This window comes from Protopterus annectens, chromosome 3.part0 (genome assembly GCF_019279795.1).
Source record: "Protopterus annectens isolate FY-2018-M chromosome 3.part0, PAN1.0, whole genome shotgun sequence".
Taxonomy (NCBI): Eukaryota; Metazoa; Chordata; order Ceratodontiformes; family Protopteridae; genus Protopterus; species Protopterus annectens.
Window position 1 is genome coordinate 167,713,180 of NC_056731.1, and position 21,839 is coordinate 167,735,018.

Genomic DNA, 21,839 nt, shown 5'->3' on the forward strand with positions numbered 1-21,839 from the left:
TGGAGCTGGATTTGGAGTCTGCTTCTTTTACAGTCTGGGTTCTGTCAGTAAGCCGGTTGACAACCCATCGAGTGACATAGGGATTAATGCCCAGCTTAGTAAGTTTGTCTATTATTCCAGAGTGGGGGATGGTGTCGCAGGCCTTGGCGATGTCCAGATAGGCTGTGTGGACCACCTTATCATTGTCCATGGCTCTAGAGACTGATTCGAAAAGTCAATCAGGTTCAGGAGACAATATCAGCCCTTCATGAACCTAAACTGCATTGGGTCCAGTGTTTGAAAGTTGCCAGTGTCTTTGTTTATAAGTTCCATGATAATATGTTCCATGGCCTTGCAGATCAGGCTCCTCAGACTGATGGGGCAGTAGTTCCCAGGATCCAAGGTGGATCCCTCCTTGTGGAGTGGGATAACTGTAGCTGTGCACCACTCAGTGGGCATGAAGCCTGAGGTGAGGCTATGATTACACATGACAGTAAGGTGAGGTGCCAGTTCATGTAGTACAAAGCCTGGGATGTTGTCTGGTCCCATGGATGCTGTATTCTTAGCTTTGGAGAGTGCGTTTTTTTTTACCTGTGTGGCCGTTATTCCCAGAATTTGGCAATTTTTCATTATTAAGATGGGCCCTTTAGGGGGTGAGAGGGGGGTGAAGTTTGCACTGAATCGATCTGCCAGGATATTGGCAATATCCTTGGGATCAGTATATTTAATGGCATTCTGTTGTAGCTCAGAGCAGATCTGAGCATTGCCATTTAGATTCTTGACATAACTATAGAATGCCTTGTGGTTGTCTTTGGAATCTTTGGCAATTTTATTTTCGTAACTAGCTTTGGAGGATTTTATGAGGGATCTCCGCTTCTTACTGAGGCTGGTAAGGGAGTTTTTTGCCTCCTGGGATTTTCCCTCTTTTCTGCAACAGTTTCTTCCTTCTGTTGAACGTTAAGATGATGATCTAATACATAAACTACAGGAAGCTCACTAGTGTTGACTTCCTAGTACTGGAAAACACTTCCGTTTGTTCAAAGTGCAAGAGAATTTGTAAAGACAAGATATTGTTACTAGAGAGGAATTAATCTTAATGGAAATCTCAGTACACGAGAAAAGATCCAAACTACCTCAGGTAAGAGCAACCTATACTGGAACCATTCCCACATTCCATTAGGGTACTGAAACCAAGTAAGTCACACACAAATAGGACTCTACAAGGGGAAGAGCAAGCACAAATAGAGACACTCAAACAGAAAATAAAATACACTGAGGAAGAAAAAGCAAGGGGATGGCTACTGATAAACCTGACACAGGTGACATGGTAAGCAACAATGAAAATCCATTGAAGTACAAGACATGGAGGTGATACAAAGGAAGCTTGCATAAAGCATGAATCAAAGTGATGATGGATATAAGTTAGGACAAAACAAGCAGAACTCCAACAAATAGAAAAATGAGGACTGAAAACAGGTTAACAGACTGTTAAACATAAAGAGAAAAAGAAATAAGCACATAATGAAAGTTCTCTTCGAGTACAAGCAAGGCTTAAGCGAGGCAAAAGAAAATAACTTAATGACCAATTCAACCCTCTAATGTGCAGGTGTATGCCTAACTGTGACATGAATATATTGGTCTCTGCACTTCAAAAAGGAAAAATAGAAGTTCTATATAAATCACTAAAAAGCTACCAGAGATGTTCAAAGAAGAGGGCATAATCTAAAAAGACATACAGAATGACTAATACTTTGTGTAAAACCTGAAAGAGATTGGTAAACAAGGTGATATTTATAACAGTTCTGACTGCTAGAAAATTAAACAACAAATCGCAGCACTGAAAAAGTAAATACATAACTGGAGTGATATTGTACTCTCAATGAAACGGTAACTGTCAACAGTATCGATGATTTGGAAATGAAAGACAACTGAATAAAAATTACAACTTACGTTTAAAAAGGGCCAGAGTATGAGTGTTGACTGCAAAAATAAAAAACACATAAAACAACAAAGTTGAAAGATTTTTAATCAATAGTCACTCTATGCAGAGTAAAGACTGTCAAGACATATGCAAAGGCTATTGTAAGCAGTATAATGAGTCACAAAAGAAGTAAATGGAATGGGAGTGCACAATAAAATCAGAAAATATGAGGATAGGAATGTGGACTGAGCTGTGGTTTCTGGAAGGAGCATGAAAGACTTAAATTAAAGGTTGCACTATTCATATCTCTTAACTTCTTAGCATGAGAAATCTGGACAATGCCAAAATAATGTACTGTACAGAAGGACAAGGCTCTCTATTCGACCTTACCAGACATCCAGTAAAACAGTTCACTGTACCTATCCAGGCATGTCCAAAGGGCAGTTTCAGGTGTACTCTCCAGTCCAACTGGTGAATCTGGACATTTTGAGGCAATGTTACAACTGCCTCATGTACACAGACAACCCCCTCCTCCTACCACCAAACACTAATTCAAGCGAGAGATCCAATTATGCAGCCAAACTGGAGGCTAAGCTCTCTCAACCCAAGACTGGGTCAGACAGTGAAGAGGAGAAGGGACATACTTGCATCACACCACCAGTCTTACATAGACCCATTAAACCAGCACCAGCAAAAAACACACATAAATACATGAAAACATACTCGGAGACTCTAAATAAAAATCTGCAAAACCAACAGAGACCTCCAAAGCAAACATCCAAGCAACCCCCCCCCCCAACACAAACCATGAAACACATACTCCACAAAACCAGCGTGCCACGCAATCACAGCCCTTAAGGCAAAATAACATACCCAACATACTAGTAATAGGTGACTCTATAGTCAGGCACACTGACATCCCACTCACTAGACTGAATAAGGAGGTTACTGTTAGCTGCTTGTCAGGTGCCAGGATCTGGCACATAACACAAGCACTCAGGTCACTCCAAAACAAGTACAAATATAACTCTGTCATTGTCCATGTTGGTGTGAATGACCTGAGCCGTACTTCCCTGGACTACATGAAAAGAGACATGGAAGAGCTCTCTGATCATGTAGCCCAGGCTGGTATGACCCTGACCCTGAGTAGCATCCTGCCCTCACCAAGAATGATACCATGGTATAAAGAAAAAATTCTCGATTTCAACAATTGGCTAAGTTTCTGGTGTCATTCAAAGAGGATCCAGTGTCTGTCTGCCTGGGATGACATGTTTGACAAGCCACACTGCTTCACTAGAGACGGTTTGCACCTGTCACCCTTAGGCTTTTGAATACTGGCCAAGGCTCTTGCCACCCCCATAGTGCCTTATTTAGGCAAGGCTCAAAAGGCAAACCCACCAATGTAAATAGCACAAGTAACAAAAAACTGAGTGTAATGCTACTCAATGCCAGGAGTATAAACCTCAAAATGCATGCACTCGAGGCACTTCTCAGTATGGAGAAAATCAATATATGTGCAGTAACAGAAACCTGGTTTAAGGCTCCAGAGAGCACCCCGGCACTACCAGGCTACAACTCATACCATACATTTTGGCCACAGAACCCAAACCAGAATACAAAAGGCGGGGACATATCCATATTCATCAAGGATACCCATACCTCCAGGTTAGTGGCACTGCACGATGCTTCAGAGATCGTCCACATGCAACTAATAACGGGCAAAACTGCAATTCAAATTGTAGCTTGCTACAGATCACCCACCATGTCCCGGGACCTCCATTCCACATTTCTGGAAACACTGGGAAACATAAAGGTCCTGCCAAACACTCTAATATTGGGTGATTTCAATTACCCAAACATTAACTGGGAGAACTACTTAAGTACTAACTCCCTTGCCCAACATTTCCTAGAATTTATAAACTCAAATGCCCTGGTTCAACTGGTCAACACTCCCACCAGTGGTGATAACATATTGGACCTGGTCATCACCAACAAGGGCGACCAGTATTCCACATTGGAAATCAACCCCTCACTGGTTAGATCTGACCATACACAAATCACTTTTGATATCCACATTCTGCCCCCACCCCTGGACAAGAAAACCACTGTGAAAAACTTTTCAAAAACAAACTTCACGTTACTTAAGACCAAGGTGGAAAGTTTCAAAGCACCCATGATGAAGGATAATGCTGTCCAAGCTGCAAAATCATTTACTAATGCATTCTACAGGCACCTACAAGAATGCATGGATCATGCCATCCCAAGCAAAACCAAGACTCACTCCTCCAAGAAAAGGAAACCAGTCTGGTGGACTCCTGCCATAAACAAGCTAAACAATAGAAGGAGGAAACTAGTACAGAAAAGAGTAAAATCCCAAGAAGGGAAGACATCCCTGATCAGTATCAGCAAGAAACTACGATCCCTCATAAAATCATCCAAGGCAAGCTTTGAAAGAAAAATTGCCAAGGACTCTAAAGATAACCACAAGGCATTCTTTAGCTATGTCAAGAATCTAAGTGGCAATCCTCAGATCTGCTTGGAGTTAGTGCAGAATGGCATAAAATACACTGAACCGATCAATATCGCCAACATCCTGGCAGACCGGTTCAGCGCAAACTTCACCCCCCCCCTCACCCCCAAAAGGGCCCATAACCATACCAGAAGAATGTAGAGTACCTGAAATCACAAACACTCAGGTTAAAACAGCCCTCTCCAAAGCCAAAAACACAGCACCAATGGGACCGGACGGTGTCCCAGGCTGTGTCCTACATGAGCTCAAAGATAAACTAACCCCTCACCTAAACACACTGTTCAAACTCAGCCTCTCCACAGGCTACATACCCATATAGTGGCACACAGCAATGGTTATTCCGCTCCACAAAGGTGGAGCCACAACAGACCCCGGGGAACTATCGCCCTATAAACCTGACTAGCTTGGTGTGCAAGGCTATGGAGCGCATCATCATGGAACTCATTAACAGAGACATTGGGAACCTATAACACTGGACCCTACCTAGTTCGGCTTTGTTAAGGGCAGATCATGCCTCTTAAACCTGGTGGACTCCTTTGAGGCAGTTACCAAGGCTATAGACGAGGGAAAGGTGGTACACACAGCCTACCTAGACCTCACTAAGGCCTTCGACACCATTCCCCATTCTGGTATTATAGACAAGCTCACCAGCCTGAACATAAACCCCTACATCACAAGATGGGTTGCCAACTGGCTCACAGACAGAACCCACATGGTGAGAGTTGTGGGAGCTAGGTCTGACTCTAAACCAGTTACAAGTGGCATTCCCCAGGGCTCAGTCCTAGGACCCCTCCTGTTCGGCATATACTTCTCAGAGGTACAGGCAAGCACAGGAGGACTATGCCTGACCAAGTTTGCAAACGACTGCAAACTAGGGTCTATAACTGACTCTCTGGCTGACACAGACATCCTCCAAAAGGGTCTCACTGAGACAGATACCTGGTGTCAAAATCATGGCCTCAAGCTAAATGCCAAAAAGTGCATAGTCATCCCCTTTGGAAAAAACAAAGTACCCACAAACTACCACATAGGTGGTAGTCCCCTAAATACGGAAGATGTAATAAGGGATCTGGGGACCCAAGTAGATAGTAATCTCACCTTTGATAATCACATTGCCAAAATGGTTAGGAAATCCTTCTATGTGGCCCACCTAATCACAAAAGGGTTCGCATCCAGATCAAAAGAAGTCATTGTGCCCCTCTACTCATCACTCATCAGACCCATCATAGAGTACAATGCCCCATTTGGGATGTACCTTACAAGACACCTGCAACAGCTGGAAAGACCACAGAAGTACCTCACCAAGAGGATCATTGGCCTCAAACAGATGCCCTATGCAGCTCAACTGAAGAAACTCCAGCTGTACTCGGTTGCATACCGCCTACTCAGAGGTGATCTCTGCCTGACAACCCAGACAGCCCAACCCAGAATTGATGGGCATGCTGCACCTAAAGAAAACCTTATCCCCTCGAGCCACATGCTCTAGGTATCTAAACCTCATCACAACAATAAATAGGATGTGCTGGAGGGATAGATTCCTGTCCCAGAGACTTCCCATGCTTTGGAACAAGATCCCAATCTACATTAGGCAGAGCTCCTCGCTAACACTCTTCAAAAGAAACCTTGACGAGTGAATGGGAAACAGAAAGTTTACCCCGGGTATCACTTCAGTGGCTCTGCTGGACAGAGGCACAGGGAACAATATAAGGGGGTGGCAAAAGCCAGCACATTCTGGCTAGGCTTATAAATGCGTTCAGGCAGATAGCCTAGTACCTACCTATGAACCTATAAATTGGGGTACAAAAGCCCAAAAATAGGGACAGATTTTAAATACTAATCATATAAACTTAGAAAGTTGTTAGTATAAATGTTTTTGTATGACTATGTATTTTCTGAATGATATGAAGTTTAAAATTCAAATATCTGTCATTATTTACTGGCATCAGTCCTCAATGATTTGCCAGAAAACTACAGATTTTATGAGAAACAGATCAAAAATATGAGTCAAAAATCTGGACAGTTGGCAAAAATATGGACAGTTAAGAGGTATGCCCTTGATTACTGGCCTCAGGCAGGGCAAGAACTGGTGGAGATATAGTGGCATTTACAAAAAGAGATACAAAGGGATCAAAATGGACAAAATTCCCACAGAAATCTGTAACTCCAGTTGAATGATGGCAAGGCTGGAACATCCAGAAGTTCAATTATATGTAGTATACAGACCACTGGATGCCCACAGCTTCGATTTGGTTCACCTTTTGTGTATGGTGATCAGATTTTGGGTATGGTCATCATATTTTGGGTGAGGTCATCACATTTTGTGTATGTTTACTAAGATAATACAGCAGAGTCATCTGAAAGATTGAGTAGTCATCTGAGTTTAATCAGAAGAAGAGACAACATTTTAGAAACCACCAGCAGCCTAGTTCTGCTTACGGGTAGTGACCACAGTTTAGGGAAAAAAAAGCTGAATGGCTAATTGCTGTTCCGTGCAAGATGTTTTCTGGGTTTCCATGTAAACTGGGTAACTATTTCTCAAAGATAAAAGTTTTTGGATGGTAATTCAAAACACTCTTCACTCTCCCATAATGCACTGCACTTATCCAGTTTTTGAGTCTTCTCTCTGACAGTACCTCTAAGCAACCCTTTAGCAAGACTGTCACCTACATTCATCTCATCAGTCTCTCCTCAAATATTACTCCAGGTCTGTTGTCACCACTATTAACATAGTGATTTGTTGCTACTCTGGCTCATGACCACCTGGTCATGCCTCTTTCCAAACTCTTTAAAATTGCTGACATATGATGGAGTCTCATATGACTGAACTTTAACACAGCTGAAAGGAATATTTGTTTGAGCAGGAAAAGAACAAAGTACCATACTCAGTCAAATATGTTGTATATATTTATCACTCCATATACCTCTCTCACCCCCATCCTTTGCCTAGTCCCAAATTAGTCGAATTAAGTTGTGAAAGTACATCACCCCTCAAGCAATAGTTTAGGGCCTTGTACTTATCAACATAGGAATAGCCACTTGAAAAGAGACAGATGGTGACAGTTGACATTACACCCCCACCCCATGTAGAAAATGGGAAAAGGGGGGTTGATGATGATGATAATGATGATGAATAACCACAAATGTGACCAGTCTCTTCAACAGTGATTTAAGTCCATACTAATTGGGGGTTATGCTAACTAATTTTAGTCAGAATTGTAAAAAACTGAAATAGAAAACTTGTCCTAATTCATAAGACCCCCCCCCCCCACTTCCCCACTAATTCATTTCAAGGCTCTGCTCTGTAAGAAGAAATGTTACACTGCCCTTTGCTCACGTTCCTAGGTAATCTCTTCATTTCTTAATCTAGTATCCCTCTCATATCAATTTCCTAGCTTCTTATCTCTGGCCTGTAACATCACTCAGCCTCTTGCACTGAAACACACAGTTTGTCCCATTTAAATGAACTCATTCTAGAGGTCATTCCACTTTATCTTCCTAACTGGAATGAATACTGATAACAAAATATACAAACGTTGAGTGCAACTGTCTTCATTAAACATTTTAATACCATAACACATGCTCACTTGAGTCCCTACACATGGGCACAATTACAACTACAGCCTTGTCCTTTACATGTGTAATGTTGCTTATTGTCTTAAATAACTACCACATCAGCTCACATTCAGCATTACCTATTATTCCATAAAATAGCTCTTTTGCTAATAATATTGGAATTAAGGACCTGAACATCACATCCAACTATTGCCCTTATCACTGGACAAAACTACTTAATAACAGTGGGATCAATTCACTTATAATCATCTGACCTTAAGATGTGTCCATATTATGGACCACAGTGTCAGTTCCCCAATCAGTCACCTCCAGAAAAAAATATATAGATAAACCACTGACTTACACTCTTTGTAGATTATGATCTTTCTACGTAGAGCAGAAAATACGCACAAAAATGCAGGATATCCTATGAGTCACAACTCCTTATTGCTACTACTATGGTGCAGAATTAACTCACACTTCCACACAAAAAAATGCACAAAACTTCTCACTTGTCCTTCATTTGACCGTCTAAATTAATAAGAGTATTAGTGAGGTTCTGGTTGCTATGTTACCGGACATTTAATATGTCATACCAGTACACAAAGCAGGTGCATGACAAGAACCTGACAGTTGCACAACTATTAACATCCTTAACTATGTGGCCAAAGACCTAAAGCAAAGCATCCATCAACAGTGGAACACATACACTAAGGCCCAAAACTTCCTAAGTACCTCCAAATGTGATTTTAGAGAGGGCTTTGCCATCAGGACTGCACTATTACCCTTGTTCATGTATCTTAGAGAAAAGCTAAGCAATGGCAAAGTAGTATTAGGACTATTTCTAGATCTGTCTGGTACCTTTGACACTATAAGCCACTTCAACAAATACACAGGCTCACAGCTCTTGGCTTACGTGAGACTGCCATGAACTAGTATCAGACATTCAGTCCAGATGGGGTGTGACCTGTCCTCTTGAGTAAAGGTGACAAAGTTATGCCTTTGGGTTCTATGCTTAGGCTCCTGCTCTTTGGCATTTATGTTAGCTCCTCACTGAACAACTGGGGAGATTTAATCCCTATTCATATACAAATGGTACAGCCTTGTATTGTCTGATGCAAACCATTCGACAGCTCAAAGGAAAATGTAGTTTGTACTTGCTGTGAATGACTCATATTTTAATTTAAATTCAAAGAAACAGTAGATATAATATGCAATTTAACCCAGGCCATAGTCATATTTATTACACATTTTCAAATGCAGATTAATTTCCTTGTCAGATCTGCAGATTGCTCTAACATAAACATATTTGTACATCCCAATGGCATTGTTGAAGCACATAATACATATGCCATCTTGTACAAATAATATAAAAGTACTCTCAGACCATAATCATACATTGTATTTTATCATATCATTTCTTTACAGTTTTTCAAATTTAGCCCCATTCTTCTTTATCCCCCCTTCTTATCGCTTCATATGGAAGTACAAGGCTGTCTGCCTTTGTGAGCATTTTAAGCCTAGCCAGCTTCCCTTTTGGTGCTTGAATTAACCTATACTATTCGGTGTTAGATTAGCCTAATCCTTGCAAATGGATTAGATGCATTTTTTGCCATTTAGTTTCAGTCCATGATTTTGGCACCAGTTATTTATTTATTTACTTGGGACAGACCTTCCTAAAGGATGGCTAAGTAATTATGTGATTCAGTGCCTGTTCTAGCAGGCAGTCATTTGCAGACTTAGTCAGCCACAGCTGTTTGGCATTGGTTTTACATTACAGAAGTAGATGCCAAACAGGAGAGGTCACAGCATAGAACCCTGGGAAATCCACTGGTGACTGATCTCTTTGTGGAGGTAACTTCCACTATTTTGATTACCTGCATCCTGTCTGTGAGCCAATTGGCAATTCATTGGGTAACATAGAGGTTTATTCCCAGTTTATTTAGCTTTTCTACTAGGCCTGAATAGGGATTGTGTCAAAAGCTTTGTCCAAGTCGAGGTATGCAGTGTGTACCTTTTTTACTTCATCCATTGCTCTGGTGAACTATTCAAAAAGGTCCACCAGGTTGACTAAGCATGACCTGCCCTTGATGAGTCTAAACAACGGGTCCAGTGCTTGGAGGTTCCCTGTGTCCTTATTGATTAGTTCCATGGTAAGTCTTTCCATGCTTTGCATATGAGGCCTGTCAGACATATGCAGGTGGAATGACTGTCTGTTCTCCATTCACTGGGTACAAAAACCTGTATGGAGGATGAGGCTGAGCAGTGTTGTTAGGAGTTTGGCTCAATTGTGCTTCTTACTATTAAGATGTATCCATGGATATTGTCAGGCCACATCAATGCAGTATTTTTAGCTTTTGATAGCATTTTTAGGACTTGGTCTTGTGTGACACTTGGAGGTCAGCCAGTTTCAAGTATATCTTGAGGAATAGATAGAAGAGAGAGAAAGGGGTAAAGTTCAGCTAAACTTATCAGCCAGTAGGTTGGTTAAATCTTAAGCCTCACTGTTTGGTTTCAGTGAATAGTAATTGCATCACTTTTTCTGTCACTCATTGGGTTTTTGGACAATCCTATCCCTTGTTCCATCTTTGTTTTTACACAGACCAAATGCTTTCTTCTACTCCTAGTACTCTGGTCAACCTCAAAGTTTTTTCCAATTTTATCTTCCATTGGAACTAATTGCTGTTCCACTTATTACCTTATCAGACTGTTTTGAATGCCTTGTTACAAATTTCATTGACTTGATGATAAATTGACTTCATGGTGGCTTAATTATGTAAGAACTCAGTATCCTCAATTACAGTCACTTCTAATCATGACACATTATCACCAAACAGTCCTGTTAATTGCAACAAATCCTTTTTAGCCTCTTCCAGCACCCTCATTGCTTCTTTTACATTATGTCAGATTCATATTTTTCAAGACAGCCTTTTGCCTTGTGTTAAACATTTAATTCCACTTCACTACTCTTCTCCTCCTCAGAATGTGAGTTTTCTGCAACGCTTTCCTTATCCTCCATCATCATTCGCTGCACAACACCTTCACACAGTATTATCTCAAATCCTGGTTGCACTTATCTGGTTGACACTAACTTGCACTGTGCAAGTCAACTGCTGAATGTTTTCTGTGAAAGGCTGTTTGTGCAATGGCTGTATTGGCTGACTTAGATTGGTCATCAGAGGTAAATTGTGGGACTGAGAGCTTCTGTGCAAGTGTGAGTGTTTTGGGATAGGATAAGGGTTAGTCAAGGGGATAGGTTTAGAGTGTGTGTGTAGTGTGTATGGAAAGTGTCTGAGCTGTCTTGTGTAGCGATAGTGTTATAGAAAGAGCTATTTAAGGTAAGCTGCATGTTAGGGTTAGGGTTAGGGCTAGGGTTAGGGGTAGGGTTAAGGTTAGGGTTAGCATACATTACTTAGGTTTTGCAGGGACTGTATTCATACTTTCAAAGGTTCTACTGGTGTGGGATCTATCACAACCGGACAACACAGAGTTGATATCAGCAGTGTACCCATGGCTAACAGTGATATCAGCATGTAGGTATCTCAGTACAATGATACAGTGGCACTGTCTGAAACACCAATGGGGAGAGATCACTCACATTCACCATTACAGAAGCCCTTGTAGAGATATCAGCTGAGCATACATGTCACCAGTACATGGCGGACAAATTATAACTTTAAGTCCCTAACAGGTTACTCACGTGCCCCCTACTCCACACAGCATCTGATATGTGCACCGTCACTGAGATAGGCTTACCTACCATAGGGGATAGACACAGGAGTAGGAGACATTACTACGATACCAGGATTTTCCCTTATATGCCTAAAACAGTCAGCTTTCACCAGCCATATTGCATGTCCGGGGTTGAGGCACAAATGTCTACTGCCAACAGCATTGTGGATATGGTGAGTATGCTGAATGACTTTTGGGACAATGCACATCATCTGCATAGTAACATGGAGTATAGGAGCAGGAGCGCACCATGCAGCCGAGGTCAATGGTGGCAAATGTGACTTCAGTGGGTGCTTGCAAAAGACAGATTGTAAATACCATCTGTTCTGCCTCCACAGTACATGCAGTTCATAGAAAAATCCAGATGTGAGGTGACTGGCCACAGACCAGCCAAAGTCAAACCACTGATGAGCACCACTATTGTATGTGAGCATACAGCTTGGCGCCCTGATTATGGGCATCAGGCATGTCAAGAATATGCAAAAGTGGAAGCTAGACACTCACCTGGATCAACACTTAAGGCATGTTAACATGCTGTGTACACACAGACCCCTGGCTCTTCCCCTTCTGTGTCACCTGTAAGCCCATATCCTGCCACCTATGATCATGAGAGTTGTCAAGATCATGGGCAGTGATGCTCATCAAGATCAACACAAGGAATGCCCCATTATGGTTCACTGCACATGGTCTCATAGTTCTGGTACTTCCCTCTCATAAACTGCATTGAACCCCAAACACCACAAGCCAATGCAGGAGACACTACCAGCAGTGACATTGTAGCCGATCACCTGCAAACCTGGAGGATGCAATCTTGGCTTCCCACATATTCCTAGATTATGTGGCAGTCATGTTCACCTTCCATGGCCCTACCCCATATTATAATGCTGCAGTAACCTGTCACTCTGCCCCAACCTGTTCAAGTGCCAATGACTGTGCCCCCCCCCCCCCAACCTGTGTGGGTATGGTGATGTCTGATGCACAGCTTGGCCAGTACATGCACTACCATGTATAGCCTGGGTATGATAATGCAGGCATCATTTTGTTTGGCGCTGTCTGTGTCATGGCCAATTAGTGTGGACCATGCAGCACCTCTTTGTCAGTGCTGCAGTGTTTTACACATGCCTCTACCTCTGCTGCAGTACTGCCACTGCTGCTGCTGTTGCATGCACCTCTCATGACTTTCCACCTTGCAGTCTGTTTACCAGGATAGAGCACTGATCACAAGTGACAAATGTTGGTCTCATCCCATGAGTACAAAAAAAATCAGAGTTACATTTTGTGATGAATAGCAGAAGTATAACAAAATATACACCTCTGTAAAATATCATTATCAAGTAGAGAGTACTAAACATATTATTCATGTTTATGCAGTCACTCTGGTTTGGGCTACTGTTGGCCGAAGGAGGAGAAGAGGCGGAAGACATGGCCGAAGGCAGGAAGAGAGGAGAAAGGCTAGGACTGTGGTAGTGAGGGTCGGAACTTTGAATGTTGGCAGTATGACTGGTATAGGGAGAGAGCTAGCTGATATGATGGACAGAAGGAAGGTTGTTATATTGTGTGTGCAAGAGACCAGATGGAAGGGGAGTAAGGCTAGGTGTATTGGAGGTGGGTTCAAATTGTTTTATTATGGTGTGGATGGGAGGAGAAATGGCGTAGGAGTTATTCTGAAGGAACAGTATGCTGAGAGTGTTTTGGAGATGAAAAGAGTGTCGGATAGAGTGATGTTTATGAAGCTGGAAATTCATGGTGTAATGATGAATGTTGTTAGTGCATATGCACCACAAGTTGGGTGTGCAATGAATGAGAAAGAAACATTTTGGAGTGAATTGGATGAAGTTGTGATGACTGTACCCAAGGGTGAGAGAGTGGTGATTGGAGCAGATTTCAATGGGCATGTTGGTGAAGGGAACAAAGGGGATGAGGAAGTGATGGGTAGGTATGGTGTTAAACAAAGGAATGCAGAAGGTCAGATGGTAGTGGCTGTGGTGAATATGTATTTTAACAAGAGGAAGGAGCATAGGGTGACATACAAGAGTGGTGGATGATGCACACAGGTGGATTATATCTTATGTAGGAGGGCCAGTTTGAAAGAGATTGGAGACTGTAAAGTGGTGACCGGAGAAAGTGTAGTTAGGCAGCATAGGATAGTGGTTTGTAGGATGACATTGGTTATCAAGAAGAGGAGGAGGAGTGTGAGGACAGCACCAAGGATCAAGTGGTGGAAATTGAAAAAGGGTAATTGTGAGGTGGAGTTCAGGGATGAGTTAAGGCAGGCACTGGGTGGCAGTGAAGAGTTACCAAATAACTGGGTAACTACAGCAGAGCTAGTAAGGGAGATGGCTAGAAAGGTGCTTGGTATCACATCTGGACAGAGGAAGGATGACAAGGAGGCATGGTGGTGGAATGAGGAAGTACAGGAGAGTATACAGAGAAAGAGGTTGGCAAAGAAGAAGTGGGATTGTCAGAGAGATGAAGAAAGTAGACAGGAGTATAAGGAGATGAGGTGCATGGCAAACAGAGAGGTGGCAAAGGCTAAGGATAAGGCATATGAAGAGTTGTATGAAAGGTTGGACACTAAGGAGGGAGAAAAGGACCTGTACCAATTGGCTAAATAGAGGGACCGAGCTAGGAAAGATGTGCAGCAGGTAAAGGTGATAAGGGATAATGAGGGAAACATACTCACAAGTGAGGAGAGTGTGTTGAGGAAATGGAAAGATTACTTTGAGGGGTTGATGAATGAAGAGAATGAGAGGGAGAGAAGGTTGGATGATGTAGGGATAGTAAATCATGAAGTGCAATGGATTAGCAAGGAGGAAGCAAGGATAGCTATGAAGAGAATGCAGAATGGAAAGGCTGTTGGCCCAGATGACATACCTGTGGAAGCATGGAGGTGTTTAGGTGAATTGGCAGTGGAGTTTTTAACCAGATTGTTTAATGACATCTTGGAAAGTGAGAGGATGCCTGAGGAATGGAGAAAAAGTCTTTTGGTACCGATTTTTAAGAATAAGGGTGATGTGCAGAGCTGTAGTAACTACAGAGGGATTAAATTGATCAGTCACAGCATGAAGTTATGGGAAAGAGTAGTGGAAGCAAGGTTAAGAAGGGACGTGATGATTAGTGATCAGCAGTATGGTTTCATGCTAGGAAAGAGCACTACAGATGCTATCTTTGCTCTGAGAGTGTCGATGGAGAAGTATAGAGAATGTCAGAAGGAGTTGCATTGTGTTTTTGTAGACTTAGAGAAAGCATATGACAGGGTGCCTAGAGAGGAGTTGTGGTATTGTATGAGGAAGTCAGGAGTGTCAGAAAAGTATGTAAGAGTGGTACAGGATATGTACGAGGGTAGTGTGACAGCAGTGAGGTCTGTGGTGGGAGTGATGGATGCGTTTAAGGTGGAGGTGGGGTTACATTAAGGATCAGCTCTGAGCCCTTTCTTATTTGCAATGGTGATGGACAGGTTGACAGACGAGATCAGACAGGAGTCCCCGTGGACTATGATGTTTGCAGATGACATTGTGATCTGTAGTGAGAGTAGGGAACAGGTGGAGAAGACCCTTGAGAGATGGAGATATGCTCTAGAGAGAAGAGGAATGAAGGTCAGCAGGACTAAGACAGAATATATGTGTGTGAGTGAGAGGGAGGATAGAGGAATGGTGAGGATGCAAGTAGTAGAGGTGGCGAAGGTGGATGAGTTTAAATACTGGGGGTCAATAGTTCAGAGTAATGGTGAGTGTGGAAAAGAGGTGAAGAAGAGAGTACAGGCAGGATGGAGTGGGTGGAGAAGAGTGTCAGGAGTGATTTGTGACAGACAAGTACCTGTAAGAGTGAAAGGGAAGGTCTACAAGAGGGTAGTGAGACCAGCTATGTTATATGGGTTCGAGACAGTGGCATTGACAAAAAGGCAGGAGTTTGAGCTGGATGTGGCAGAATTAAAGATGTTAAGATTTGCACTGGGTGTGACGAGGGTGGACAGGATTAGGAATAAGTATATTAGAGGGTCAGCCCAGGTTGGAAGGTTTGGAGACAAAGCCAGAGAGGCACAATTACGTTGGTTTGGACATGTGCTGAGGAGGGATGCTGAGTATACTGGGAAAAAGATGCTAAGGATGAAGCTACTAGGTAACAGGAAAATAGGAAGGCCTAAGATGAGGTTTATGGATGTGGTGAGAGAGGACATGCAGGTGGTTGGTGTGACAGAGCAAGATGCAGAGGACAGGAAGAAATGGAAACAGGTGATCTGCTGTGGCGACCCCTAACGGGAACAGCCGAAAGATGATGATGATGCAGTCACTCTGGTACAATACTTTCACACTAGTACAATCACAATATCATGTTGATCTGAAATATAAATATATGTATGCATTTCTAGTGGAACAGCTGTATACATGGATATGCAAAAGTGGAAGCTAGACCAATTATTCAAATTGCATTAGGATGATGTACCCAGCGTTAGTTGTGCACTGTAGTGTCAAGAAGTGTTAATGTAAGAGTAGAGATATAGCAGTAGTTACAAGAGTCTTCAACTTTACAATTTAGACTTTACAAGGCTCAGACTTTACAATTTACAGTTGAGTCTTCACTGTTTATTACTAAGGCCCAAATGTTTGGGGGAGCAAGAAAAATGTGGAAAAGTGATGATAGGGAAGATAGTTGTAAACTTAATTCAAACATTGATAGCTCTACCTATAAATATATAAATGATTGCATATTATTGGTAACCAAGACTGAATGTATCATAAGCAAATGTAACTGCACTTGTAACAAATGTAAGTCTCATTGCAGTCATTGAAGACAAAAAAAATATACATCACAGTTTTTTAAGAACATTGAAGTAGTTTAGTGTTTAAGTAACTATCAAGGTTTTCAGGCAATTGCCAATGTTGTAATAAGTGGTAACATTTTGTTGTTTTAAGCCATGGTGTAGCTGGTACACTTCCTAATAAATATTAAAAATGTTTCTAAATTAATTTTAGCTGCAACATTTAAGAAGAGATTAGGCAGATTTGAATATAAACACAAATAATAAAAGCAAAGAGCCACTCAGCTGTAAGGGAAAAAAAAGTCAAATCATTCACACAGAAAGCTCAGACTTAGCATGCTTGCAAAACAGGCCATTTAGCACACTTAAACCACTTGCTTATTAAAATATAAGTAATACACAAATACAGTATGAAACAATGCATCATTCTATGAAAGTTGGAGAAATGTCAAACTGTGGTTAGAACAATAAATATAATAGAATTCCCAAAGCTCTAATTTGGTTGGTTTCATCTCTTTACTTCAGTCCCCACCACTGACTGCTTCCTGTGTCTCTAACCACAAGCCGGAAGGGGAACTATGAGTAAGGTCATCTTGTTCAGACCTGATAGCGAAAACTAGGGCTAACCACAAAAGCAGAACTGAGAGGATATGCTTACTGTGCTGTTCCTCATCTTTGCTCTAATAATAGCGAATGTTAATAGGCAGCTCTTGGCTACAGGTTAAGTTATTGATAAAAAGTAATGTTAGGATAAGAACTGTGCATGATTTTCTTTAATATTACTTTATACGGAGCCATAGATAATAGATACTTATTAATGAATGGGAAACCTACAAATGGAAAACCGACACACGGTGACTTTTTTAAACCTGACATAAGTGCGAAATAATATTATTTTCTCTGCAAGTGTGCTCCTGTCAAAGCCACAACTTCTGCACCTCTTCTTAAAATACATGTGCGACACTATCATTCAACAGTAGCAAAAAAAATGCTGTTTTTGTAACGGTGTAAATGATGGCAATGTTAATTCACTGTCTTTAACAGAAATACTGATTTCTGAGAATGCGCTTTGAGCTATACATTATTGTATCATCACAAACAAGAAGCTTAACTTAGCGCTGTCCCAAGATCACTAATGTAAACTGTCATGCAAACTTGGCAATATGATGATATTCTATAAAAGAGTTACAAGAGTTATAGAGGTACTACCCATATCTGGAATTCTCTGCATTACTATTGCATATAATACTCGGCAGTAACGTTAGCGTTTAAATCTTTAGTTATCTGTTTCCCTTACATTTCAATAATACAAAGATTAGGAGTAATTTATTTACATCTGCTTCTTACCACTAGCACTTCTTGGAATGTGTCTCCTAGGATCCTTCAGTTTCATTTGGAGGTACATAGAAGTGAAGTTAGAAGCCATTCCTGAGATTTTGGCTTGAGCTGTGTGATCTTCACAGAGGCTTCTATCCCATCTGTATCACGCTTTTTTTATAGAAATATCTATTTTAGCAAGATGTTGTGAAGTTGAGGAAATGGCCTGCTGTATCTGATTGGCTTGTTAGAATGTGTCACTGCAACACGTTTGTCTGGGCTGCAGTAGAATAGCGTTATGCGACTATAGTACAGTATGTGATGGCCACTGCTGACTGCAGCATTCACAGTGCGTGTGTGTGTGTAGGGGGGGTTGGGTTTGTGTGTGTGGGTGTGGATGTGTGTGTATACACACTTTATGTGTTTGCAATGCGTGTTTCTGCCTGTCCATACATATATACGCGCACACACACACACACACACACACACACACACACACACACACACACACACACACACACACACACACACACACACACACGCATGCACACACACGCAGACACACACACGCACACAGACACACACACATACACACACACACACATATGAGCACACACTAGTACACTAAATAAAAAGAATATTAGTACTATAAAAATGTGTGATACGTATACTTCTTGTTTCTGTTTTCATGTGCTTTTTATGAACACAGGAAAGCATGGTCTTGTGGTGCTATTTGAAAAAAGCACACCTAACGATAGTAATTTCATAACTTCAGAGAATTTCAAATAGTACAGTAATTTTGTTTTTCAACTACATTAGCTATGATATTAAATACTTTTCCATTAATGCAGGGTCAATCAATAAAATATTATCAAAAAGGGAGATGTGCATTTATTTAATTCATAATCATATAAACCTAATACTCAAAATTCCCTTCTTTTCAAAAGAGCGCTTGTGTTAGAAGTTACTGGTTTGGAGTTTCAAAAAGTTCCAAACCCAGCATGAAAGTCCTTAACAGCCCATCAGCTGTAAACGTCTGTGCTGCACTTCACTGTCTTCTTTCTTACTAGTTCTGACATTTGATTGCATTGCCACTTACTTTTTCTTTGCCTTTTCTCTTTAGCTCCATCTTGATACTGTTTCCAGGGACATGCTCATCTTTATCTTCTTTTTTGTAGTATAGATTCCTTTACTGATGTTCTTTAAAAATAAGTGAAGAATTAAAGCTGTTCAGATGACCCCCTTGATTTTTTTATGCCTTTTGAATACCACACTCAAAAAACTGACCTTTATGTTACAGTTTTTTTTTTGTGGTACATATTGCAAGAGTATGTGATAATGTTCAGGTTAGGGTTGCCACCTTTTCAAATGGCCGAAGTGGGACATTTTCGGTACAAACATCAGACTGTACAGGCCGACACATACACACGGTCAGTACAAAGGATAGAATTTAACTTTTTTGCCTAAATAAAAGCTTATTCTTGTAGCATTTTAGTTGCTTATTCTGTTTCTTATAACATTTAGGTATTTTAGATACAGAATAACTGTTTTATGCAACTATTACATAAAATATAGGAAATAATTATGTCCTACAATCTCAGGACATTTGCCATTTTTAATATTTTTTGTTAAGACACAACTGCCCAAAGAGGGACTGTCCCTTGCAAAGTGGGACAGGTGGTAACTCTAGTTCAGGTGACATTGGGGGAGGGGAGGTCTTATTCCAGAGCATTTTTAAATGCCTTTTTCTGTTTGCATCCACCTTATTTTCAGTTTAATAACATACATGTACAAAATATTCAAAACAAGAAGGGAATTTTTAAAAGCTAACATATTACTTTTGAGTACTGAATGATACACTAGTTGTGCCTTACATGAACTTTTTGAAAAGTACGTACAATGTTTTTGTTAGTTTTTTTATTGCCAGGAGTAGTTCACATATCCACATTTACTAATATTTTTTCATATTTCTGCATAAGTGGAACTTTGTCAAACTACAGGAATGCAGTGCATAGGAAAGGGAGTTGTAGCAAATGGTAGGAAAGCTTACATGCATCCATAAATACAGTTGCCTCATTACAGTCTTAATACCAACCTCTCAGACTTAGACAATTCATAGCATCTTACTCCCTTTTATGTACCTAGGCAACTCTTACACTGATTCCAAGATTCATGATTGGATTATGCTTGGTAATTTATTCAAACTAATTACTGTTCTATAGCCAGTCCATAATTTGTTATCTTTGGATGTTATCACTGGGACCTTAGAGTTCAGTTTCTAGTGTTCTAGTCATTATTTTTAGTTCATTTGTACCCTGTACATAAATTAATAACCATTCATCATTGCAGACTTTCTAGAGGTATAAAGAAATATCTGAACATTCCATATTCTTATGAGTACAAGAAGAAACTGTCTGACAAAATCTTTGTTCTTCATTCCTTTCACACAAGTATGTGGAGGGTGAGATGATAGACAGGAAATGTGACAGCTACAAAGGGTAAAGAAAGAAGGTAAGGCTAGAAATAGGGACTCTTGTTAAAGATAAGAAGGAGCTCCAGACCACAAAGGAACAGGTGATAACCATCATCAACTGCTCCATTACAATATTCAGTAAAGAAAGTAAAGGAAGGGTCCTGTATATGAAGGCATATGGAAAGAGGAAACATTCATGACAAGGATGCCATTTGCTCTCATGTCTAACGACATCAGTGATAAGCTTGGCAGAATAATTTTGTGGACACAGTATTATGAGTAATGACAGACTACAGTATTATGAGTAATGACAGGCTACAGTATTATGAGTAATGATAGGCTAGAGTATTATGAGTAATGACAGACTACAGTATTACGAGTAATGACAGGCTACAGCATTACGAGTAATGACAGACTACAGTATTTTGAGTAATGACAGACTACAGTATTATGAGTAATGACAGACTACAGTATTATGAGTAATGACAGGCTACAGTATTATGAGTAATGATAGGCTAGAGTATTATGAGTAATGGCAGACTACAGTATTACGAGTAATGACAGGCTACAGTATTATGAGTAATGACAGCAGTATTACAAGTAATGACAGGCTACAGTATTATGAGTAATGACAGGCTACAGTATTACGAGTAATGACAGAGTACAGTATTATGAGTAATGATAGCAGTATTACAAGTAATGACAGGCTACAGTATTATGAGTAATGACAGACTACAGTATCATGAATAATGATAGACTACAGTTTTGCCACTCAACTGGAACAGTGCTTTACCCAGTTTTATTCAACGCATTGCCTGTCACATAAGAATATGGAATGTTCAGATATTTCTTTATACCTCTAGAAAGTCTGCAATGATGAATGGTTATTAATGTATGTACAGGGTACAAATGAACTAAAAATAATGACTAGAACACTAGAGTCATTAACTGAACTCAAAGGTCCCAGTGATAACATGCAAAGATAACAAATTATGGACTGACTATAGAACAGTAATTAGTTTGAATAAATTACCAAGCATAATCCAATCATGAATCTTGGAATCAGTGTAAGCGTAGCCTGGGTACATAAAAGGGAGTAAGATGCTATGAATTGTCTAAGTCTGAGAGGTTGGTATTAAGACTATAATGAGGTAACTGTATATATGGCTGCATGTAAGCTTTCCTACCATTTGCTACAACTCCCTTTCCTATGCACCGCATTCCTGTAGTTTGACAAAGTTATGCACATTATCTCTGACTGAATATTGCTGCAAAGGTTGTTAAAGGCAATGTATAGGTTTTATTATTCAATTGCTGAATTAAAGAGCAGCAGATGAATTTATGAAATATTACTGCATCACACTAAGCAATTTTACATGATGAGCTGACATGCAGGGCGTTTGTTATTCAGAAAACACAGCTACATGATGCTGTTGCCAGATTTGCTATATACCAATGATTATATAATGAAGCAAAGGGTATCACAATGAGGCAAAAAAACATGGCAGAATTATTCAGAAATGTTTAAATGTCACACAGTGATGCTGAGCCAGTTTTATTTTTGTATACAGCCATA

At 40.6% G+C, this 21,839-nt stretch overlaps 1 protein-coding gene across 2 annotated transcripts in view; it reads right to left on the reverse strand.

Annotated features, from left to right (window-relative positions):
- The window catches only part of LOC122796298 (genetic suppressor element 1-like), a 471,843-nt gene extending 453,830 nt beyond the window's left edge, over positions 1 to 18,013 (reverse strand). Inside the window, exon 1 of one of the 2 annotated variants that reach the window (XM_044064664.1) lies at positions 17,821 to 18,013. In XM_044064664.1, the coding sequence (XP_043920599.1) occupies positions 17,821 to 17,899 (79 nt within the window). In that variant the 5' untranslated portion in view covers positions 17,900 to 18,013. The remainder of the gene's footprint in view (positions 1 to 17,820) is intronic. The other variant, XM_044064665.1, reaches the window with a different exon arrangement.
- Positions 18,014 to 21,839: the final 3,826 nt, after the last annotated feature.